At 51.9% G+C, this 17,895-nt stretch overlaps 7 protein-coding genes across 7 annotated transcripts; 2 read left to right on the top strand and 5 right to left on the bottom strand.

Annotated features, from left to right (window-relative positions):
• Window positions 1-3,329: 3,329 nt before the first annotated feature.
• On the bottom strand, window positions 3,330-4,403 carry AA0111_g4958 (hypothetical protein; the record flags this gene model as incomplete). Its single annotated transcript, XM_028651016.1, has 1 exon — window positions 3,330-4,403. The coding sequence occupies one exon, from the start codon at window positions 4,401-4,403 to the stop codon at window positions 3,330-3,332; it is 1,074 nt and encodes a 357-aa protein (XP_028507456.1).
• An 895-nt stretch (window positions 4,404-5,298) lies between these two features.
• Window positions 5,299-6,806, bottom strand: AA0111_g4959 (Oxalate decarboxylase; the record flags this gene model as incomplete). The annotated part of the gene is made up of 3 exons (XM_028651017.1): window positions 5,299-5,669; window positions 5,721-6,522; window positions 6,606-6,806. The coding sequence occupies 3 exons, from the start codon at window positions 6,804-6,806 to the stop codon at window positions 5,299-5,301; spliced, it is 1,374 nt and encodes a 457-aa protein (XP_028507457.1).
• Window positions 6,807-7,325: 519 nt separating this feature from the next.
• Window positions 7,326-8,188, top strand: AA0111_g4960 (hypothetical protein; the record flags this gene model as incomplete). Its single annotated transcript, XM_028651019.1, has 2 exons — window positions 7,326-7,566; window positions 7,617-8,188. 2 exons carry the CDS (start codon window positions 7,326-7,328, stop codon window positions 8,186-8,188), a joined length of 813 nt encoding a protein of 270 aa, XP_028507416.1.
• Window positions 8,189-9,153: 965 nt separating this feature from the next.
• Window positions 9,154-10,194, top strand: AA0111_g4961 (hypothetical protein; the record flags this gene model as incomplete). The annotated part of the gene is made up of 1 exon (XM_028651020.1): window positions 9,154-10,194. One exon carries the CDS (start codon window positions 9,154-9,156, stop codon window positions 10,192-10,194), a length of 1,041 nt encoding a protein of 346 aa, XP_028507622.1.
• A 199-nt stretch (window positions 10,195-10,393) lies between these two features.
• On the bottom strand, window positions 10,394-11,582 carry AA0111_g4962 (hypothetical protein; the record flags this gene model as incomplete). Its single annotated transcript, XM_028651021.1, has 5 exons — window positions 10,394-10,563; window positions 10,619-10,910; window positions 10,975-11,070; window positions 11,122-11,289; window positions 11,421-11,582. The coding sequence occupies 5 exons, from the start codon at window positions 11,580-11,582 to the stop codon at window positions 10,394-10,396; spliced, it is 888 nt and encodes a 295-aa protein (XP_028507624.1).
• Window positions 11,583-13,208: 1,626 nt separating this feature from the next.
• AA0111_g4963 (Citrate/oxoglutarate carrier protein) lies at window positions 13,209-14,409 on the bottom strand (the record flags this gene model as incomplete). Its single annotated transcript, XM_028651022.1, has 6 exons — window positions 13,209-13,263; window positions 13,317-13,989; window positions 14,040-14,136; window positions 14,193-14,211; window positions 14,272-14,296; window positions 14,349-14,409. The coding sequence occupies 6 exons, from the start codon at window positions 14,407-14,409 to the stop codon at window positions 13,209-13,211; spliced, it is 930 nt and encodes a 309-aa protein (XP_028507623.1).
• Window positions 14,410-15,249: 840 nt separating this feature from the next.
• Window positions 15,250-16,817, bottom strand: AA0111_g4964 (Citrate synthase; the record flags this gene model as incomplete). Its single annotated transcript, XM_028651023.1, has 4 exons — window positions 15,250-16,356; window positions 16,411-16,543; window positions 16,599-16,663; window positions 16,719-16,817. The coding sequence occupies 4 exons, from the start codon at window positions 16,815-16,817 to the stop codon at window positions 15,250-15,252; spliced, it is 1,404 nt and encodes a 467-aa protein (XP_028507621.1).
• Between the last annotated feature and the right edge of the window lie 1,078 nt (window positions 16,818-17,895).

Below are 17,895 nucleotides of genomic sequence, written 5' to 3' on the forward strand. Positions count from 1 at the left end.
CCCCAAGGCCTGTAGCTCGCAATCCATCCGCCATTGTGCTCGCGCCTAGCCCAGCTGGTTCAAGCCCCGCGAGCGCCTGAGGGAGACGGGAGATCAATCTCGCAGCGCACCGTATAGATTGGCGGCGTTGCTGCACGAAGAATAGGGGAGTGGGTAACGGCTTCCTTTGCTCCAGCTACCCACGGGCCCCTTCTAGGCAGGTGTAACGCAGGACCATCCTCACAATGCACGCCAAGCCCTTGGGTTCGCCACGAAACAAAGAACCGAAGGCCCAGATTGGCGCTGCAAACGGCGTAGCGTGGACCCTGAGAGACCCCTTCTGCCCTTGCGGGACTGTCGCCCCGCAACAGGAAACGCCTCTGAGTGGCCATGGGCGCCTGGACGCGGACCCGCCAATGGGGCCTCGCTCTCGCCTGCCTGTCTGGAGGAGACCCTTTTCTTGCCCTCTCTCCCTCTCATCTCTGCAGTCGGCCCTGCCCTCTCCACTCCACACCACCCTCGAACCATCTCAGGGAGCTGGCTATCGGTCCATGTGCGACACAACCAGCGCCGTCACCACTCTACAGCGGGTGACATGCTTGGCACAGCGCCACCGCGTGCTGTGCGCCTGAGCGCGGCCAACGGCCCATCGGTCCCGATTGTCTCAAGCGCGTATCCGTAAAAGCAGTCTCGAGAGCGCACCTAGATCGTATTGCGTATCGATCCCCATGCGCTATATCACCACGCTCCACATGTCTGCGCCGCGCGTACTCGCAACAATCACCCCCCGTACGCAACTAGCAGTGCACATCAAACGTGCTGTGTGCTTTTCTACAGTAACAGCTCCAGTGCCCCCCTTCCACGTGCTTTTCCAATTACGACTCCTGGCCCCTCCTGCAATGCCTCGCCGCGTACATGCATGCCCCTCCCTTTATTCACACCCAATCCCGCCTTCATTCCCAGTCTCCTCAGCGCGTCACCTACTCGTTATGTCACCGTAATTCACTATTCCCATACCCCCGTGTACGAATACGTCGACGAAAAGGTTCTGACCGCCTGCCATGTTGCGTCAGCCTGGGCGTCATCGTCGTCGGGCACCATGAAGAGACCGACCCCGATTGTTGAGTTACCGGTTGCACCAGGTACAATCTAGATGGGACAGAGTCAGCTTACCGCCGAAGAACGACAACCGCAACATGATCACCTAGAACCCCTCATAAAACCTGAAGATTTGCTGAGCTTACTGCTCGGGCATGACACTAGGCGCCGAGACACCAGGGTTCAGTCAGTCACTGTAAACCTATAAGTCTTCAACACCGCATGGTGGGCTGGGACACAACCACCCATCAAAAGCCAGCAATGCGTCTGCCAAACGACCCGTAACTACGCCTATCAACATATCCGATCTCTGCTTCCGCGCCTCCCACAGCGATCCCAGCACTGTCTTGCAACAATACAAAGCAGAAGCTGCAGCCTACGAGCCTACCGTTGACGAGATGCTCAACTTATGGCTTGGGAGCCAGCCTAGTCGAGCCTGGAAGAGAAGCATTGAACGTAGACGCTGAGCCACATCAATAGAGATGGTCGGACATGTGACTATCCAAGTACGCATCCAACCTTGAACGTGAAACCGCGAAGAGGCTTTTTCCGCAGGGTAAGGGTTGTTTTGGCACCAGTGAACGTTTCGGACAACAATACGTGCAGCGCGCCGAACACCGTCAAGGCCATAAAAAAGCTAGGAGCACAACACAGAGCCCAAATTTTATGGTACAACAAACCATTCGTCCGCCCACGTGGTGAACCGTCACCAACAAATGTAATAAGCTTTGCGGCGCAACACAGCTGCAAAAGCAAGGCGAGTGCCGGAAAAGAAGTCATTGAAACAAATGTGACATCATAGAGGGGCCGATTAGAACATTGACGAAGCTCAATTGATTTTGAATACAGTTTGGCTGCATGCTGAACTCCTTTCGGACTCTAGTCCGACTGGTCATGAAACTAGCTCGACTGACCATGAAAGTACACAATAGCTCATCAGACTATGACCACGAAGTAAACTGGCCATGACCAAAATTGCATTCGAGCATGCGAGCAGCTCATTGGACTGGAAGCCCAAACCGGAGGTCTAGGCTCTCGAGGTCAGTGCTCGCTCGGCTAATGAATGAGCCGCCTTGACTAGACTCGAACCGATAATGACCATCAGTCCGTCTGACCATGAGCACAAGTTAGCCCAGCTACCTTTTCCAGTCTGAACATGAGCGGGTTACCAACTCGTGTGCAGGTGCAATTGGCCCCGTGTTGGCTAACCACCGCTAAGCGACGACCATGTGAGAGACTCCTTCAGTATGTCTATTCTGTTAGGCAATTGTATTATCCGAAGGCTTCGGTGTTCGCGGTGGACAAAGCTCGTGGCGCAATCTTAGGACGATAAGAATTGGGACGCAAGCTTTCCTTTTATGTACATGGTGCTGAAGATGCGTGATATTTGGTCAATGAGATTGGTGGCGTGCAGTTCTTTGCCGTTAAAAAGGTCTCGAGTCATGCCGCTGTCTGCCGAGTAAAGTTTGTTGTTCAAGTCATGCATGGCAGACATGTAGCAGTTCGGAAGGTCACCTCACTAGATGAGGCAGCTTGCTATAGCTGGGACATTTCAATTCAGACACTAAGATGGTGCTTCGATGTAGAAGTCACGGAATTGCTGCGTTGCTTCTACTGCACGGACTATATCCAGTGCTCTATACTGCAAGATCTACCCTGTTGCGAACCCTGTCTATACCGCTTAGTACGACTCGCTGTACCCGGGTATGGAGTCTAAATCTCCTATCTTGCGCGAGTGCAGAGCTTGTCATTCAAACAACTTCCCGATCTATATCAGTACTGCCATGAGCTTGGGTCTTCGAACAGCTCACTTGCAGGATGCAAGAACTTGTACAGATTCTTAAGAGCCTTTACAAGGCTACACAGAGCGTCGTTAAGCGCCTCCGTTTGATATATTGTTTTCTTCGTCTATGGCTTCTCAATCAGCAGATGTGAGCTCCCGTTTGTCATCAAACTGCACTATTAGATGTTGGCTTAGCTCGTCGATGAATCTCATGACGCGGGTGTCGTCATCAGATGGCCCCAAACATAAGAGCAGACAGCGTATGCGTTGTCATAAATCAGGCTCATACGACAAATTTGTCTACCACGCTCAGCTACAGCGTCTTGAGTGATGGATATGGCATCAATCCATAATGACACGATCTGTGCGAATTGCGTAAGATGAACATCCGCTCGTTACACGATGAGACACAGGGATACTAGGCAAGATTTCAAAAGATGCTTAAGACCTGTGGCATAAAAAGACACGATCAACCAACAAAACCATTGTATCCTACGAAGCCGTGTCCATATGTACCCAAGCATGAACGTCGAACACTCTCCTCAAATGGTACCCAACCGTTTGCGCCAAACTTTCTCAACAACTCAATGGATCTCTGGAAATCCACAGTGGTACTCGGTTTCCTTTTCCCAGGTTCGTCGGCTGGAAACATACGGTTCGGTGCTAGATTTCGGAACACACGGAGGAAGCTGTTGTAGTTGAAAGGAAAGGCAAAACCAAACAACCGCTCGCCATTGACCTCGTCAAATATGAGCGCCGCAAGATGCAACTTTGCAATGTCTTCAACATCGACTTGCCACTGTGGACTATCATCCCGCAGCTTTGCTACGTATTCCTCTTCGGAAGGATGGTCAAAGGCGTCACGCACCCAACGCGCGGTGCTTCCTGCGCCTGCAACACTGAGAGGCTGTAATATGATGCCAGACGTGTAGTTTGGAAGTACAGTGTTGAAGACGAAGCTCGGTTTCTGTTCTCGCACAAAAGCCCAAGCTGCACGCTCGCATGCAACTTTCGAGGCGGCATACACAGCGTAGGCACGCTCAGGATGGTACGGTGGTGGCGCCCAGGCTTCGTCTAAAATACCGTCGTTCCATGAACTTGAGTTGACATGTCTTGCCTCGTCCACCAAAGGTTTAGTTGCTGCATTACTGCTCGAGGTGTAGACAAACCTCTTGATGGTCGGTGTCGAATGAGCTTCCTCCAGTATCGCCTTGATGCCATTGACGCACCCTGTAATGACAACATTAGGGTCGGGACTGAAGCTCAAATCAGACGCGACGTGGGCGACACCTTCACAATCAGCGAGAAGATCTTTGAAGGCTCCTGGCAATTTCATGTCTGCGACTATGACAGTTTCGAAGGAATCTTCTGCCTGATCGTGACGCGTTCGGTAGATGGAATGCATCATTTCTGCTTCATCCTGATTCCGTACGGCACCTCGGACGCGATACCCGGCCCGAAGTAGATGATCTGCCACATGGGAGCCGATGAGACCGCTGATGCCAGTGACAAATACTCGACTTCCGGCGGTGATAATTGTCATGGCGCGAATGATTTTGGGCAATACAGCTCGAAGGAATAATAAAGCTGTCTTTGAGAAATCCCTGTTACGTGCTTGTTCACACGATCGTCCCCGGGCCGTCCTAACGGTTGCCGCTTCTTCCACCAATCATATTGCGGCTACACTGAAGCCACATATCCTCTCAGATCCATCAACAATACCATGCATGCCGACATCACTTCCACCTCTTCGATCTCTTGTGCGCGCCATGGTCTCTCATTTCAACCTTGATCGACGAATTCCACGTGCTCGACATTCTTCCTCCAAGGGTTGAACGTGCATCAAAATAGGCTAGCAAATTGATGTTGGCATCGAGCAGCCACAATATCGAAAGCCAATTCGTTCCAGGGGTCATGGCCAGGCTTGAAGGACGTTCAGGGTACTGAGAGTCCGCACCCATGTGTTTCCTCAACAACGAACCGTGTGGCTGCTCGGCCTCTCCTCCAGTCAGTTTCTTTTTCCTACCATTAGCCTCCAACCCATAGGCGTACTTTTCTACCATCGCCAACGGCTTTTCGCTCACAAATGTAGGCTCGGTTTGATGAAACTTGTTCCTGTTGTTTGCGTCAATGCCAGTGTTACTGCTCACACTTTGTATCCGTCTTGCTGGGATGCCGAAGATCGTAACGCTACAGTCATTCTACTCATCGCAGTGATACATGACAAAGGCTTCCACTGGACTTTCCAACGCATAGAAGTAACAAGATCATTTGTTGATCAGCGTTCGTGTCAATAGAACATATATTAGTGTACGTTCGAAGACTGTACCACAAGCGGAATGACTACAGCGAATAACCGTTGGCCATCCTCATCTGCCATAACGAGAACCCAATTGCCCTCCCATTCGTCTCACATCATATCATAGCGACGGCTGTTTCTACAATTCCTCCTTGTCCTCCTCCTCGACCTCGGTATCCTTGATAGGATCCCTCTCTGCATCGCGAATTGCCTTTTCGAACTCTTCCGCTTCCTTAGGGCTGTTTGCAAACAAATGGTCCTTGACAAGCCTTTGCGGTGTCTCACCAAGCCACTGGAACAAGCTGAAATCCTGGTACTTGTCCGTACGGAAGATTTCCAGCACCTCGACGTCCTCGTCATCGGAGAGATTCTCGATGAAGTGTCCCATGTTACGGGGAATGACACCAACATCACCGGCTTGGAAGTCAAAAGTACGTGCTGTACCTTTGGCGGCGAAGATAGTCACACGGGCGCGGCCAGCGATGAAGAACGACCATTCGTCTGCATTAGCTGTGGAAATGAGTTAGTGAGACGTCAGGCATAAGTGGGTAAGTGACTTACGATGCCAATGCATCTCACGGATCGCGCCAGGTTGAATACTCAGGTGTGCTGCAGCGACAGTCTTAGAGATGGGAAAGTTTGTCGAATCAGTAATGCGGACTTGACCACCAGTTGTGTTAACGGGCTCCTGAGCCAGCATCTTGTGGGTGAACTGGATCTTGGACTTCTTGTATCCTTTACCCTTGCTTGGCACCTCGTCGTCAATGGAACCAGGCTCCGAGCCTTTGAAAATGTACTTTTCGCTCTCGGGGATGGCCTTGAAGACTTCTGGCGATACGCGGAAGTTCTCACCCAAGACTGACTTGGGTGTGAGTCGCATCCAGTCGGTAAGCAGAAATGTGGAGTCTTCAGAGAAGTTGCCGTCGTCAAAGACCAGTAGGAACTCGGTACCGTTGGGACTAAGACCTTGCAGGGAGTGAGGGTGGCCAGAGGGGAAGTACCAGAGGTCACCCTTCTCCAAGTCGTCGACGAAGGAGCCACCCTCGGGGTCGAGAGCAGTGATGCGGACTTTGCCTTCAAGGACGTAGGCCCATTCAGCTTCCTTGTGCCAATGAAGCTCACGGATGACACCTTCTTCGAGACGCATGTTGACACCGGCTAGCTCTTTGCTAGTACCCAGCTCGCGAACGGTCGTCTCACGTGTCCAGCCGCCTTCTTCGATACGGATATGCGAATCGGCGAAAGACCAGCGCATGTTGGGGATTGCGCCATGATCGGTGCTGGGTGGGCGGACAAGATCCGGGTTCTGTCGTTCGCGGGCGCGGTTACGAGGTCCTAACACACTCGCACCGTCACCATTGCGCTGCAGAGTTGGTTAGTGTGTGGGTTCTCTATAGGCTTGATGTTTGTTGTTCTGCGGAACAAGCATCTCAGTGTCGAACTCACGTATGGCAGTGGTTGAAGCTTGTCGCCTTGGGAGTCAATCTTCTTGTCGAAGGGGTCATTGTTGCCAGGCTTGTATGGATTGAAGACCTTGTTGGGCCCAGCGTGGTGTCGCGCACTACCAGGGAGTGGTTGTTGTTGCTCCAAAGGCGCTGCAACAGCACCACATACGCCAAGCGCGACAAGCAACGACGGAAGATGCATGATTGCTTCAATTGACTTGGAATGCAGAAGCTGAAAAGGAATCACAGCGTCAAGTCGTTGTCGACGCGGCAGACGTCGCCCTTTTGACGTGCCGCGTGCATTGCGCGTCATCCAATGCCGTGTTCCGATGACGACAGATGCAGCCATTATTATTTATGATGCTTGCTTGACACTAAACCATCACTTGGTCCTTCCCGCGGCATCTCCGCTCGTCAATCACCATTTTTCCACGCACCATACCCACTGAAAACCGTTTCCCCGCACACCAAACGCATTGCAAAGCCACATCGGGAAGGTGTACCAGCCACATTTCCTGAGCTATCCTGCGATTTCCGTTGCCAGCATCCAAAGCTTGACTGAAGCTTGAGTCCAAGTGCCTGTCGATCTGCACGCTGGCACGCGTCTTCCCGGTTACGCTGGCGCGAAAATCTGCACCCCGCTCCAATTGACATAACTACCGGCCTTCGCAACCCTCCCAGGATTCGACAGCACGACCTCCTCTCCCTCGCGCCTGCAACCATGAGCAGCAGAAACGCCACACGCAGCAGCGCAGACGAAGAAACGCCGCTTCTCGGCCGAAATGGCTCCACCGGCGGAAAGTCGGATAACATGGGGACTGTGCAGCGGTTCAAACGGCACATGAACTGCGATGTCACCAAGAACTGGGCAGACCTTGTTTTGTTGTTTTGCTACATTATCACGGGCCTACTGGATAGCTCGGCTGTCTTCATATGGGGCTCTTTCGTGAGCATGCAGACGGGTGAGTAAGACGCGCCATCTTTCATGAACCAGAAGCTTACAAATAAACAGGTAATACCGTCTATCTTGGACTGGGTGTTGTTGCACCATCTGAGGGCATTCGTTGGATCAAGGCCCTAACGTCCATTACTGCATTCTGTGCGGGCTCGTTTTGTTTCGCGCGCTTTCATCGTTACTTCTCGCCTGCCAAGAGATGGGTGCTCATCGTTTCATATTCTTTCCAGATGCTGCTTATCGCCGTAGCGGCATTGATCGCGACGGTCGGAAAGGATACCAAGGAAGGCCTTCATTGGCAGATGCTTGTCCCACTTGCTTCGGTTGCTTTCCAGTCCAGTGGACAAGCGGTTACGTCGCGCGCCTTGAAGTACAATGGTCTCACTAGTGTTGTGCTCACCAGTAACTATTGCGATCTGTTTTCCGATCCGCAGTTGTTCAAGCTGTCGAACGTGGAGCGTAACAGGAGAATTGGTGCACCAGCGATGCTGCTTCTGGGAGCTTGCATCGGTGGTCTATATGCCCACAGTAGTGTAGGCCTTGCAGGTGCCTTGTGGACTGCTTGTGGGTTGAAACTGCTTGCAGTTTTTGCCTGGGTTTTTTGGCCGTCGGAAATTTTGGAGGAGTAAAATTCGGGCCTGACAAGAATTCAACTTGGTCCTGTTAGCCAGTCCCAACCATGGTACGAACGCCCGCACAAACTATAACCTACAATACTCTCCAATGTATACATAATCACCTACTTTGATCGTTCTGCAATTGTCGTAACCGCAAGTCTTCTTGAATTACGTCTTGGTTATCCCTTCTTCTCTCAGATACCCTGTCTACGCTCTGAAATGAAGCCCAACAATGCAGGTTGCCCCGAACTTGTCAAGACCTGTGAAGGCCAATTGCTGCTCAAGTCAGAGGTCCAGGAATTCGCTAGTTCTCAAAGCTGCCTTGCAGAAGCCACAGTAATAGCGTTTGGTATAGAAGGAGTCACTCAGCATTTCCAGTATCGGAATGTTTTCAGCACGGAGCAGACCAAGCTTGGAGTTGTGGTACTAAGACCCAGTACAAAACCATTTTGTTCCATTCTTGACTTGTATTCCTTCTGTTACTATCACATCATCAAGGTTCTTGCTATACAGGCACGTGACCTATGAAGAGGTAGAGTTACGCGTCACGCGAATGATTCTACCAGAGACGTATCCAGTCATCTAAACGTCTGATGGAGCACCTGAGGAACTACCTACAACTACTAACATTTGATACAATGATTCGGCAACTGCTTTCGAATAAGTGAGCGAATTCACCTGTACTCGGGTGGACTCGGGCTAATTTTCACAGAATACTCAACATCGTGGGTGAAAGCAGAGACGAAACGCAAATCCGTCACCACGCGCTTACAATGACGGCCTAGAGCCTGGAACTACGCGCCACCGAGGCGTCTGTAGTCTCGCGTATTGTCACCACAACCCAGACATGCTCTCACCTGACGCCGCAATATCGACGCAAATAGCTCTGTCCTTGATCCACCGCAACTTCTCACTTCTGACACAATTAAAACACGCGAAGCGCACATCTCCAGGCACATCAATTGAAATCACCAACGATGTCACTCAATCCGTTGAAGAGGTCCTTCGACACCATGATGGCCATGTTGAAGGTGAAGGAATTGTCAGAAGATGCCATCATGACGACCGATTCTCCCTCTCAAAGCTTCATGAGTACAGACTCTGGCGCAATGGGCATTGACAATGAGAACGATCCAAAATACAGTGGCCGCGACGTCTATCGCCTTTCGTCATCTCATTTGGGAACGCAGTCTACTCAACATGTCAACACTTTCATCGTAGATCAACATGGCAGTCACGACTCCACCAGCACCACATGCCAAACGCTGAACACCTTTCAATATTTCGCCGACCTGCCTTCCAAGGTACGCTTATTGATCTGGTCCTTCGCCGCTCCAGCAGCACGGACTCGTTTCCTCGAACTACATACCTATAACACCATTGATCACACCCCTCGCCTCCGCTATATACCTCCACTTCCGCCTCTCTTCTCCACAAACCAGGAAGCCAGGAGCTTCAGTATCGCACATGAAGGTGGAGAGATCGTTACTTTTACGTCAAGCACCTTCACCGATTTGTTGTCTTTTCACGGACGGAAGATTGGCGAACCAGAAGATGAAGACGAGGAGGAAAAAGGATTCTATTTCAATTTCAACCTGGATATTATCTGGTTGAGTGTTAGATTTACAGCCGCATGTAACACTACTGAGACACTTCGTCTCACGACGCTATCTTCCATCCCTCCACCTACCACTCTATCGCGCATTCGACGTCTCCTAATCTCATACTCTGGAATCGACTCATATGCTCTGATCGGCCCTCTATTACGCCCATATTTACATCTCACGACGCTGTATCTGTGTATGAACGACGAGCGAGTTCGAGAGAATGTGAAAACGTTGCTGATGAAGGGTATACCGGCCAAGGGGGCGATGGCGGACAAGTTGAGAAGCATGATTGAGCAGGCTGAAGCTGAGGAGACGGACGATGAGGAGGAAAGTGAGGAAAATGAGAAGGAGCGGCTGGCGGTGAGGCAGTGTAGGAGGGTACTCGAAGTGGATACAAAACTAGGAGAGTAGTTAAGCTGGAGTAGTCTTGGAGCTTTACGCCGGTTGGAGGTATATTGGAAGCTTTGGAGCACTTGAGTGTCGAGTGCCGATTTAGGGATTTCAGAACATCACTCTGCGATCACAGCTTTAGTGACATGAGGAAGTGGAAGCCAAGAGATAACCAAACCATTGTACACCTACTGATAGTTTCGATACAATATACAAAGTGCTAAACAACCATATCGCTCAAGGACGGTGACTCGTCCACTCTCATCCTCGACAGCTCAAAGCTCAATACGGTGTGATCCATGTAGTACATTAACAAGCGCCATCGCCTTGGTTGCAGTGTCTCTTTCTCTTGTTCCAATGCTTCAGTGTCTCTTGGAACGTCAAACATGCCTAGATCAGACACAAGTTAGACACTGGATGTATAGATGAACATTCTGCATCGTACCTTGTATGGGTGCTACAGCTATACCAAGCAGTCGTCCCTGCGGCACTCCAGTAATTTTCGTCTGATCGCTTTTGTGGAAAGGCAACAAATACTCGAGCTTGAATCCATACAGTGGCTGTTCGTGGTCCTCACGCTTAGTAAAACATACGCTGAACACGCCAGCATGACCAATCGGAGATCCGACTATGAAGATGCCTAGCTCAGGTATCTGAGAAAAGAAGCAGTGTCGATCTTGAGAGGTGAGGGCCTCTACCCATCGGCCCGGATGTAGTGGTCGCTGCATAGCAGTAACCTGCAATATCGGTGTACGAAGTCAGTGCGTATCTCACCTGCATTTCGTAGATTGGAATTCTCACTTGATTGAAGGTATAGTTCATGGATGTCTTGTATGAGCCCTGAACAAGAAAAATGTCCTCCTTCGTAAAGATCAGAAAAGGAGCAATGATGGCATCCTAGTTTGGTCAATTTGAAGCGATGTGAGAAGGTGAAAATATATATCTTACAGTGCCACTGAGTTGTTTGAGCTGTCTTGGATTCTTGACTACGCGATAAGGTCTTTTGATTACGGGTTGGGCCGCATAAAATATTCCCAGCTGAGCTAGCATATGCAGGTGAGACTCATGTTGAATGAGCGGTTGAGTAGTGTCACCGTTATGAAGCTCGCCTGCCATCTAACAGCAAACATGTAATTAGTACCATGTCGTTTGGCAAGAATCTCTTTGTGTGTACTTTGAGGGTATACTTTGAGCCGTGGCAACAAACAAGATGACCTGGGCTTCTTTGTGCACACGCTTTGACTTACAGCTTGGATCAATTGCGCAAAAGGTTGTGCGGGTTGTTCGTCATCTGTACCGTCGTCTCCATCATCTGCGGCCTCCGAATCGTATTCACTTTCGCTAGACTCGGAAAATGGAGAGGTGCGGTTCGAAACTCGGAAGCGTTCCTTCTGATTGGTGATGTCCATAAAGTCGGCCGTACTGGCAGCTGGAGTAAATTCTTCCGCTGAGGACGACTCATACGCTGATCGTATATCCAGTGCTATGGTACCCCAGGCGCCATGGAGTACATTCTGAGCGGCTGGGCATTCGCACAGAAATCTGTGGCGAAAGTAACGAGGCGGCGTCGAGAGATCGCTCGCGCTTGCGCACCAGCCCAGCTGAAACGTGGCTACCTCTTCTCTTGAATTCAAGTCCCACAATGCAGTTTTGCCATCGATACAACTGCTCAGAAGCCAACGCCCAGAATCGCCATAGAACGACAGCGCAGGGATGTTGTTTGTCGCTGAGAGAGTAAAAACATCATCTTTTTGCCTACTATATGGAAAATAAGGAGCAGGCGGTGAAAGCCCGTGGGCATTGTGGTCTGAGGTGTCCAATTCGCTACCAGAAGCGAGCGCATACGCGATTATGGTGATACGATGAGTGTTCTATCCAAGGTCAGAAGAGCAGGGCGTATGCGAGACTTGGAAATCATCATTACCGCACTAATTGCAATGATGCGGGCCTCCCGATGCACCGCTAAGCCCCATGCACTCGCACCAACGTTACGATGGAGGAACACATGTATGCTATCGTCGTTGATAGGCTCTTGCAGATTGGTCCTGTGTTCGAGTGCTCGTTGGATCTCTTGAATTCTGTATCCGATAACGTCACCGTCGTCACAGGCCAGAAGAAGAATCTCTTCACTGCCGAGATAATCAACAAGGATACGGGTAATAGAGTGAGGGTTTGAAGGGTCAATCCCTTGTCCAACGACACCAGTTTTGGGCGGATGTAGGACAAGCTCAGCCTCGCTAGGTAAATTCTGATCGGGAAAACTGGGTTGATAGACATGAACTTCATCGACAGAGGCGAGGAAATAGAGATTATATCGATGCGAAAGTGCCGTCAAGTCGCAACGCCATCCTCTCAAACTTGGTTGTGCGACTTTGTCGGGAAACTATTCTGGGTCAACGGCCGTCTTGAGAAGCAAATTAGTCAACCCAGCAAATAACTCACCCTTTGGTCTCCGCGATGATATCCCGTTGGGATACAAGCGATACGTTGGTACATAGCGAATACCGCATTCTTGCCTGGAGGGAGGTGATACAAGAGCGAAGACGAGAGAAGGAACGTGGGTTGGTCGCACGCGTGTGACGTGAGCTAGCGTCGAGCACAGTCTCATGATTGGTCAATCCAACGTGCTGCGACTACCCCAAGGATATGGAGAAGTCTGATCTAATGAGTGGTAACGCACACTCCAGTCGGAGTGGTATCCCATAAGACCACGCAGGCAAGACAACGTGAGAATATTAAGGATTTGTTTCACAAAGCAAAGCCCAGAAATGTCAATCTTCTTTGTGCTGGGAAACGTCTGTATAGGGTGCATTTTCACAGAATTTCACACATGGACGTAGGATCGAAAACAGATTTCCATGTCAGAGGCCTTTCAGCTTCATTGGTATTATAGTGTTATTGCGCGATATGAACATAATAGTCATATATATATCTCTAGTCGTGTTCTCCCATACGAAGACGAGGGCCTTCGTAACCCGATTGGATAGATCATAGCTTGAACATCAAACCCGGTAGATTGAGACTCCGAACGCCATCTAATGCTTCGCAGTGACTTTGTCGCCGGTGAGCTTCTCAACAGCCTCCTTGGCACTAAAGATTGGTTAGCGTGTCTGCGAACATGTGGTAGTGATGGCAAAACTTACACATCGCCCAGAGCAACCATGCAGACCGTCTGCCAAACGCCAAGACCAATGCGGGGAGTAACACCACGGTAAAGACCCTTGATACCGTTGTTCGAGTAGATGTACTTGAACGCTGATGCAACGTTCAGGTTCTTGGGGCGGTTAGGATCAACAGTCTTGGACTGGAGCTCAACGCGGATGACCTCGATAGGTTGGTTCCACGCGCTCAAACCACCACCGAGAGCTGAAGCAGTGATCTTTTCAACCACTGAGAGCTTCTCGCCATGCTCTTTGTCCATGACCCTGCGAATACCGGTTTCCGCAACACGGGACAGACCAAAGCGAGATCCCCAGTTGGTGACCTGGCGCACCGCGACGGCGTTAACACCACGGTTGATACCGCGGAGACCCTCCGTGCGCCAAATCTGCATGAAGGTCTCAAGCGTACCCGGGGGCTTCGCGCCGGTGGCTGCGACCTTGTGCTTTGTGATCTCGACCGTCTTCATGCAAGTGCAGAAACCCATGGTGGCATAGGCTTGCGCGAGACCACCCGTCATACCACCAGAGATACCAGCAAGGAAGTCGGGAGCGCCGAACGACTTGGCGTAGTATTCGGCTTCTGAAGCGACAAAGAGGAGGACGGCTCCCTTGGTGGAGGCTTCGATCCAGGCCCATGGAATAAGACCCTGGTAGACTGCATGCTTGTTAGTGATAAGTGTTGAAAGTCACGCAACGTGTACTGACATCCGAGAACACCTCCACGCGCCCAGATGCGGCCAATAGCTCCCGAGAAGCCTTCAGACCTGTTGGCAGCCATGGTAGTCTTGACGACCTCCAACGGCTATTTTCCAGCGTTAGTGTGTTTCCAGAAAGCACGTAGTTCTCAGAATCGCGTACCTGTCCCAGAGTTGTTACTCTGTAGGGCTCAGTTAGTGCCAATCCTGTCCTGGGGTCGAAGTGGGCTGTGTTTACTTACTCAAACATGTTGAGACCAGCACCAACTGTGGTTTCAGTCAGCATACATCAAGACTCTTCATCTGCAGACAGACTCACGCAACAAGTTGCTGAACTTGACCGGCTTCTTCTCGAGCGTTGGCGGGCCGTTCCTGGCCATGCTGGGGACGCCCGTCGCAGGTGTGGAGCTCATTCTCTGGGGTTCTCTTGTCGAAGATATGCGGCCTGACCAAGGCAAAAGGGTGCTTCGTCGCAAATGTGAGTGGTATCAAGTGTGTGAGCAAAGAGAGGAAAGGGATGCATAGAAAAACGGTATAAGCTTGCGAGGTGGTCTGTGTTGCTCTGGTTGACCGCCGTCCGGGCGCGCTATAATTGGGGTTGTCCCTGAGGCTATCGGCCACTTGGCGGAAGTGCCATGTCCCGCTCATGCTTTCCGCACCTCTGTACCATGCTGGAGGGGTCTACCGTTGCTTTTGCAATCCATGTTCCTGTGCAGAGTCGCTCCCTCCAATGCGAGAGTTTTCATGCTTGCTTTTGCCATTTCTACGTACGACTCCATACGACATCAGTTGCACTGCAAGTTGTTGGGTCTCGGATTGGCGTCGGGCGCGCTGCACAGCTCAACGATCCGTATCGGTTCCCCATCGCTCAACGAAAGGGGATACCCACACCCCGACTATCCCGGTTACTTTTCTCACCGTTCGTTGCTTTTTGCACCGCTGCAATTGGGCCAAACTCGTGCAGTCGTATCATCTCCGGACGTGCTCATCGGCATTTGTCGTGCACAGAAACACAATATGGTGAACTTCATGGAGAGTAGATTTCTGGTCATCAAGACATGAGATTACAGCAGGTCGTCTACTGAAAAGTAGTCATATAGCGCCGTAACGCTCCCATTCCCTATCCTTACATTGCAATTCTACACAGGACAAGGTATCTTAGAATGTCAAACAAATTCCCCCACATTCTCCTGACTGTAGAGCACGTTGCAGTAACGTGCTTACAACTTTGCGCCAACCAACTTGGCGTAAGCCTCAGTGCTGAAAGACTTGGGCCTCTCAATGGGGGCACCGACGGCACGGTCGATGATGAGCTGGGGAAGGACACCGAGCGCACGGGATACACCAAAGAGAACAGTGTAGTAGTTCTGCTCAGTGAGGCCGTAGTACTGGAGGAGGACACCGGAGTGGGCGTCGACGTTGGGGTAGGGGTTCTTGGTCTTGCCGTGCTCGGTGAGAACACCGGGGGCGATCTTGTAGACCTGGCTGACGAGCTTGAACATGGGGTCGTCGGGCAGGTGCTTCTGAGCGAACTCGCGCTGGGAGACGTAGCGGGGGTCGGTCTTGCGGAGAACAGCGTGGCCGTATCCGGGAACGACTTGGCCAGCCTTGAGGGTGGACCACAAGTAGTCCTTGATGGCCTGGTCGCTGAGGTCGTTGCCAATAGCCTTCTTCATCTTCTGGAGCCAGACAAGGACTTCCTGGTTGGCCAATCCGTGGAGAGGACCAGCAAGACCGTTGAGACCGGCAGCCAGAGACAGGTAAGGAGAGCTGAGAGCAGATCCAACCAAGTGGGTGGTGTGGGCGCTGACGTTGCCACCCTCGTGGTCGGTGTGGATGGTGAGGTACAGGCGCATCAGCTCAACGAAGTCCTTGTTCTCGGCGAAACCGAGCTGGTTGGCCAAGTTGAACGAGTAGTCCTTGTCCTTCTGGATGGGAGCAACCTTGCCGTCCTTGTAGATGTTGCGGTAGATCTTGGCGGCGAGAGTGGGGAGCTTCGCGATGAGGTCCATGGCATCCTCAAAGGTGTGCTCCCAGTACTGCGACTTGTGCATACCCTTGGCGTAGGCCTTGGCGAAGTTGGACTCGTGCTCGAGAGCGGTGACGGCGAGAGAGAACTGAGCCATTGGGTGGAGGTCGCTGGGGCAGCGGTCGATGAGCTCCTCGACGAACTTGGGGACGTCGGAGCGGGCAGCCCACTCAGCGGAGAGGTCGCGGACCTGCTGCTCGGAGGGGACCTCGCCGGTCAAGAGGAGCCAGAAGAGACCTTCTGGGAGAGGCTCCTGGCCACCGGGGGCCTTGGGGAGGAGCTCCTGGCATTCGGGGATCTATCACATATGAGCAGCGGTTCCAGAAAAGCGGTAAAAAATGCTAGGACATACGGTCTTGCCGCGGAAGCGGATACCCTCCTCAGAGTCGAGAACTGAACCCTCCCAGACGAGGGACTTGATGCCACGGGCACCACCGTAGACCTGGTCGAGAGTGACCTCGCCGACAACAGTGTTGCCGTGCTCCCTAGGATATGATGTCAGCGGTGCATTGCGGCGGGTGCGGGCATGACAGCACGTACTTGCGGAGCTTCTTGATCTTCTCGATCTCGCCGGGCAGCTTGTTGGCGAAGGTCTCCTTCAGCGACTGCAATTGGCTTGGTTAGCGTAGTTCCTAGCCTGGAGAAAGCAAGTGGGCATACCTGAGTCTTGCTGGAGTAGCAGCGGAGGCCATTGAAGGCTGTGGTCCGCAGAGGGGCGGCAGCGCGGAAAGCGCTCGACAGTCGTAGAGCAGATGCCATTGTAGTGATGTGTGAGGAAGGACAAGAGGGCGGGTGGATGGGTGCGAGTTAAAAGGCTGCGATCGGGACGATGCGAGAAAATATCGGTGGAGCTCGCACGGTCGTCATGGTCGCGCAACCATGCAGCGAAAGGAATACTACCCGCGCGGGCAACGTTCGGAAGTCCCTCAGTTCCGGAGCTGTGGGATCCCCTGGACAATTGCTGTCAAGTGAAGAATGCCTTCACTCCATGACCCGCATATAGCATACCGGGAGAACTCATGTTGTTGTCGTGCCCATGTCCACTTGTGCTTCGACATCGATTACGTAGCCGCTACTGCCCATGTCCGTGTATACAAGCCATGGTATGGAGTAGCTAAGCTTGGAACATGTAACAGGACATCTTATCGCCTCGGCATAGCATTAGTCGTGCTTGGAGACTGCAGCAAAGAACATGCAGACAGAAAATGCTCGTATGCCGTATGCAAGGCACAGTTTCTGCTGTGGGTCATACAACTGGAAGAGGCCACATGTACAGAAAGGCCGGGACATTGTTGGGTCAACAAATGCAGGGCTCCCAGATGCTGCAAGCGTCCGGCCAGCAGCCTTGGAAGTCCGGGCTGGGGTGGAGCACTCCATCATGTCGTCACGTGTCAGCTGCTAGCGCCATTTTCTCAAACTCGGCACGAAGGAGGCACCTAGCCATCCCTCTGGACTCCATCACACAGGTCTCACTCGCCTGCACTGCAACTGCGCCCTTGACGTAGATCAGCCTCAACTCTTGCGACCTATCCCCACTGCTTCTTTGAACTCTGGTTCGCTGCGAATCTCGTAGAAATCGCTGGCGCATCTCAATCTCTGCGCGCGGTCGCATTCTAGATTGAATCGCGCAACAGTCCGCTTCCTCACCCTACACAACACGTCAGCGCAATCCCCCCACTGCGCATTGCATCTCGCGCTCAGCTCGCTCAACTGCACTTTTCGTTCTCCAGTCATCGTACTACCTAGATCTGTACGCTTCGGCTGTCATCTTGCGGGTTCGAGTAAAGTGCTTGCGCGTTTGCCATCTCGGTTCTCTCACCACCGCGCTGAACTCTTA

Source organism: Alternaria arborescens (genome assembly GCF_004154835.1).
Source record: "Alternaria arborescens strain FERA 675 chromosome Unknown contig_9, whole genome shotgun sequence".
Lineage (NCBI taxonomy): Eukaryota > Fungi > Ascomycota > Dothideomycetes > Pleosporales > Pleosporaceae > Alternaria > Alternaria arborescens.